Source organism: Fringilla coelebs (genome assembly GCF_963513975.1).
Source record: "Fringilla coelebs genome assembly, chromosome: 2".
NCBI lineage: Eukaryota > Metazoa > Chordata > Aves > Passeriformes > Fringillidae > Fringilla > Fringilla coelebs.
Window position 1 is genome coordinate 25,111,060 of NC_140029.1, and position 6,000 is coordinate 25,117,059.

A 6,000-nucleotide genomic window follows, 5' to 3' on the forward strand; every position below is an offset into this window, starting at 1 on the left:
GATTTTTTACCATCCCTGTGTTTGACCTTTCTTTTGCTTCTATAAAAAGCCCTGATACCAATCTCATAGTTCCTTCAAAAGAATGCCAAGAATTAATTAAATATTTGCAAAGCCCCATGTAAACACTGGGTATTGTTAAGAGCAAAGTTGTCACCTTAGCGAGAACTTTTTGCCAGAGCAAAGTCTGTCAGCACTGTGGTACACATTGTGAGAAAAATTCCCATGTTCCCAGCTGGCTTGTGGAGCAAATGAAGTGTTTGGTGTGCACATTTTTGCTTCTCAGGCAACTGTGGAAGAAGTAGAGCACACTTGTGGTTTTCTCAGAGTACATGCTGTTTTAATTCCTTGGCTTACATTTCTCCCTCCTTCCCCTGAGCAGGGGACAATCCTCAGTCAGCACAGACTCTGCCCAAACAGCCAGAGAAGTCAGAGAGATTTCATGTAGCAAGGGCACTCCACTGTCACACATCCTATATGGGTAAGCGTTGCAGGAGGATAAAAAGCCATAGGGAATGCCAGAGGAGATGCTGTAAGCAAAGAGCTGGAGCTTGCAGGCAAGCATGGAATACCAGAGCTCAACCTGAGGTTGCCAGGCAGGGCTGCTCCCACACCAGGGCTCAAACAGCATCAGCAGGTGTTACTATCTGCTTTCCAGCTCCAACTGCAGAGGCCTCAAAGTTGAAATAGTTTATGCTGCCTCTTACATTACCTACATTTACAAGACTGTTTAAGAACTTATTTTCCAGCTGCTTTCTTTTGTATTACAGATTCTTTCAGTTCCTAACAAAAATTCTACAGTATGATTTAAAAATACAGCTATATATTTATTAAAGGGACAGAAAAAATGCCCATTTTGTTAGTAATGCCTTTGACAGAAGAAAAGCAACATTCAATTCATAATTACAGAACCTGTCAAAGGCAACAGTTGAGGGGTGTAAAGATGCATGATTCTGGTGTAATTTACTGTTAAAAAACATGTATTACAAGGAACTAGTTATTGTATATAAGGTAATTCTGTTTCTGCAGTGCTCCTCACACGCAATGCAGAGTAAGACTTTATAATTTGGGAAGTTTGAATTAAATATATGGTGAAAAATTGTTCTCAGTGAGGGTAATAAAACAGAGGAGCAAGATGGCCAGACAAGTTGTGGGAGGTCCGTCCTTGGAGGTATTAACAACTTCACAGCATCTTGGAGCAACTGAGGGCAACTTTGCTGTCAGCTCTGAGCAGGGAACTGGGGGAAGTGACCTCCAGTGGGCCCTTCCACCTAAATGATTCTCCAATTCTAAGATTTCCAACAGTGAAAATCTTAACGACAGAAAAGATGTTTGTCAGAAGGTTTCAAAGAGGCATCAGCCCATGGGCTAGCTGCTCTGTATAGTTATAGCATAGCCAAGCCCTTACACAGCTGCAGGACTGGCCAGCTTTCTGCTCTGGAGATAAGGACTAGGAGCAATTCTAGTGTTTTTTCACACATGTAAGTTTATGACAGCACTGCCTGAGGCTGCACTCTGAACACTGCCCTCCTTGTCTCCCTTAGCACACTGCTGCTGGTGATGAAGGTGGAGGACAGTCGCTGGTTTCTCCTGGGAGCTGCCTAGAAGATTTCAGGGCGACTCCTTTCATCGAGTGCAACGGCGCCCGCGGAACCTGTCACTACTTTGCAAACAAGTACAGCTTCTGGCTCACCACCATCGACCAGCCCTTCCAGAGCAAGCCCTCGGGAGACACACTCAAGGCAGGACTCATCCGAAGCCACATCAGCAGATGTCAAGTCTGTATGAAAAACTTATAGACGTCTCTCACAGTACAAGGAACCGCCTTATCCCGTAGTTCTTATACTGAGGAGCCTTCTGAGGTGGTTAGACAATTGAATAAATCATGTTGGTGCTTTTTTTAACTTATTACCTCAAAAGCTGAATGGAAATTAATTTTTTAAGTGTCTGTAAAAGCAAGTTAAGTATAACACAAATTAAGTCGAACAGATCTAGTGGTGTGTTCTCCCACTATGCAGAATATATACACATTTTTTGCTAGTCTAATATTACATCATTTTCCAAATGATAGAAATACTCACAGCTTTGAAACACCAAAAAAATTTCAGTAATAAAAGGTTTCCTTGGTCAGATACCCACTGCATTTACCTGAAGAGAATATATGTATCTTGCTATTTACTGTATTTGTCACAACAGTAAACACTAACAGCTGCAGTTCCATAAATTAACACAGGATGATCTAAGTCCTAAATTGTTGCAAAATACTGAAAATATACTGTGGTCCAAAATGCTCATGTCCAGCACTGAAGCCTAATTTACATTTACATGAAATGCTTGGGCATTTCAAACACATCCAACACCGTCTTTTTTTTTTTTTCCCAAGCCTCACCATGCTTTAGCACTTAACCACTGCCAATAACAAAGCCCACAGGCTCCCAAAAACAGTAACCACAAAATGCAACTCTTTCAATTTGGTGAGAAGTCTGCATGAAGATTAGCATTTTATTCTATAAGCTTGATGGTGTTTTTCCTAGACATACCCCAAGCCAAAGCATCCCTTGCTCCATCGTGGTGTGGACATTTCATCTGTGTCACACCACCCCCACAGCAGCAGCAATTGGTTTTTGCATTGCACCTCTTCCCCTCCAAAATCAAGCCACTGATCACAAACAGGGTTTGGCCACATCATGTTGGAGCAGCACACAGGGCAGGGTTTGCAGGAGTGCTCAATGCCACATGACCCTCAAACACAGCACCTGCAGCCCTGCCAGCTGGCTCTTTAATCTGTCCTGTCCTGGCAGCTGGGGACAAGTGGCAGTGGGATGGCCACCATCCCAACCTGCAGAGTCATCCTTGCAAAAGCAAAGGGGAGGGAAGCAAGGCATTTATTTGGCATCATCTTTTCCTGTAGAAAAGGGTTGATAATTGCCAGAATGCCTAGTTCTTTCCTTCTGTAGGAAGAAACAATTTAGCCCAAAGTTGTCTGTCAGCACTGCAAGAGAGGAGGGAAAAAAGGATCAGCTACAAATTTCATGTTCACATAATCTGATTAATATTTATAGCAATTACAGTGATTTTTCAGTAACTCACCTCACTCCTGCTTCAGGTGCTTCTTGGCTTTTATTATTATTACATTCCAACCTCACTGTATCATAAATAAACCCTTTTTTTCTACATCTCTATTTGTTGGTGATTTCTATTTTGTAAACTGTGTTTTTCCTTACAAAGCATATGGACTACTCTGTTGAAATACTTCTTTTGTACTAGGGAATTAGAAAAGCACTCCCAGCAAACTCCTCCTGCTGAAACTCAAACTCTTCAACCAGAGAACACTTGTTTGTTTCATTGCATTTAAAAAGATCTTAGAGGAAAGCTGTCTCTAAAATCACTTATTTAAGATGAACAAGTAAAATAGTATTTAATCTGTTGTTAGAATGATGAAAGCAAATAAACTGTGGCATTGCAGATTAAAACAACCCTTATTCATGCTCTACAATGTTCTTCAGGAAACCAACGTTTACCAGACTTGATGAGTGTTACCTCCACAAAAAAAAATATATATATAAATTAAGTTAAAGGTCTAGAATAATAGAATGGGTTGAATTAGAAGGGACCATAAAAATTATTTTGTTCCAAGCCCCCTGCCATGGACAGGGAGATCTTTCACTAGACCAGGTTGTTCAGAGTGACATCCAACTTGGCCTTAAACACTTCTGTTGCCTTCTTTTGTTACAAGGCAATGGCGACCTGGTTCTATGGAGCAGCACGGTGGTCCAATCCTTGCTCAGGACCATCTGGGCCAGTGACACGCGTGGCATCAATGTGATGGACGATCAAAGGCGTTTATTGTCTCATATCATGGGGTTATATAGGTTTGGGGGTCTGCATTACATCACCTAGGGGTCTTGCATTACCTTCTATGGTTTGTAAGGGGTGGAACTATACTAGAGTTAGTGGAAAGTTACTGGAATAGGGAGGATTGCATTCTTTCAGCTTATCTCTTATCTTAGGGAGTTGGGGAGAAAGGAATGTCTAGCTTTCCCGTTACATCGCGTAATCTTCCGCAGCGCCTTGCCTTGACCACTACACACTTCCAGGGATGGGGCACCCAAAACTTCTCAGGGCAACATGTTCCAGTGCATCACCACCTTCACAGGAAAGATTTTTTTCTTAATATCTAATCTAAACCTACTCTCAATTTGAGAGTAGGCACTACATGCCCTTGTAAAAAGTCTCCTGCCATCTTTCTAGTAAGCTGCCTTCAGGTACTTACCTAGCACACTGTCTGAACTAGATTAGCTGCTCATATAATTAGATAGGGCCATAAACAGGGAAATTACCTGAGCTTTAAATGAGCTCTCTGACCCTGCATTAGCTCTGAAAGGCAGCCCCTGAACAAACTTATCCCACTATTATTTATTTCAGCTAAAGAGAACTCCCAGTACTGAAAGAATTGCAGTCAACGTGAGCTAAATCTATTGCATATTTTTCAATTCTCTTAAACGTGGCAGTAACAAATATCCAAGAAGAGACAACTTGCCTCTTCCACATACTGCTAGACAGCAGTGCTTGTGGGATGTCATACTGCTATCACTTGTGGGTTGCACAGCACACAACTCTGGCAATGCTGCACATTCAGTGTTTTAAGAGAACTCAAGTGAAGGTTAAACAAATCTGTAAAAACTGATTATGTCAACAACAGCAGCAAACTATTTGGATTTTCATGGCTAATGTATTGCCTAATCTTCCTACAAAGATCATCGCTCTTGCACATAAAACTTCGGCACATGGTTCTTCCACCAACAGTTGCTTTGGCTCTTCATTTTCTCTGATTCAATAAGCTGATCTTAACAAGTTTGTTCAGAGTGGTCTGTCACTGTTAGGCTGGATGTGACATACACACATGACCAAGGTCTAAGAAGAAAAAAGGGTTTTTATTCTGTGTGTTCTCTAGCTTTTATACTTTTAACAAAGCGTGATCTTAAGTCATTAACTACGTCACAATAACTTATTATTTTCATTGGTGCAAAGCAATTAGTGTCAATATAATTGGCAAAAGTTTTACAGAAATTTAATAAGGCACGCGTACACATCTACTTAGGCACGTAGTCTGGCTTGCAAAAATGCTCATGTATCTTTTCTAATCGGTTTCCATGCTGATGGCCTTGTCCTCTTCCTTGCTATGGATACACTCGAAAATTATCCATTGTTGTTTCTTCTATTGACTCAGCTTTGCTTGCAGGCCAGCTGTCAAGCCGCTCCATAGAGGTCCCAGCACAGCATTAAGTGGAACACCTCAGCATAGTGCAGGGAAAAGACAAACCAACCATAAAACCCACAGGGTGCTAAGCAGGCTTGAGCTGCTGTACTTTGTGTGCGTCACATGCTTCAGGTCAGCGCAGCCAGAGCTGCGTTTCTCCAAAGCCTGCGCAATCGCGCTCAGAGAAGGGCAGGGAGCTCGTGCACACAGACACGTGGAACACTCGCAGCAGACAGAGGATTTCACCTGGTGAGCTCATCCAGAGCTCTGCGTGGAAGGACACTCACTTGTCAAACTGCCTCTCAGCTGCAAGCTTACCTCCTCTCCTAGGAAGACAGGCTGACAGTTGGGGTTGTTCAGCTGAAAAAGGCTCTGGGGAGATCTTACAGCAGCCTCAAAGTACCTAAAGGAGACTTAGCAAGACCTGTAGTGTACAGGGAAAGCAGTTTTAAACTGAAAGAGGGCTGGCTTAGATGGGACAGAAGGAGGACATTTTTTTACTGTGAGGGTGGTGAGACACTGGAGTAGCCTGCACAGAAAAGCTGTGGCTGTCCCATGCCCAAGAGTGTTCAAGGCCAGGCTGGATGGGGCTTTGAGTAACCTGGTTGAGTGGCTAGCAGATGTCCCTGCCCCTGACCAGAGGGTTGGAACTAGATGATTCTTGAAGATCCCTTCCAACCCAAACCATTCCACTTTGCTGTTTGAAAACATGTGAAGTATAACATGCTGGCAAACCTGGAGAA

At 42.6% G+C, this 6,000-nt stretch overlaps 1 protein-coding gene across 4 annotated transcripts in view; it reads left to right on the forward strand.

Moving 5' to 3' along the window:
• COL4A2 (collagen type IV alpha 2 chain) overlaps positions 1 to 3,177 on the forward strand; it is a 139,822-nt gene extending 136,645 nt beyond the window's left edge. For all 4 annotated transcript variants that reach the window (XM_084223454.1, XM_084223452.1, XM_084223453.1 and 1 more), the window contains exon 48: positions 1,542 to 3,177. In XM_084223454.1, coding sequence (XP_084079580.1) covers positions 1,542 to 1,796 — 255 coding nt within the window. In that variant the 3' untranslated portion in view covers positions 1,797 to 3,177. The remainder of the gene's footprint in view (positions 1 to 1,541) is intronic.
• Positions 3,178 to 6,000: the final 2,823 nt, after the last annotated feature.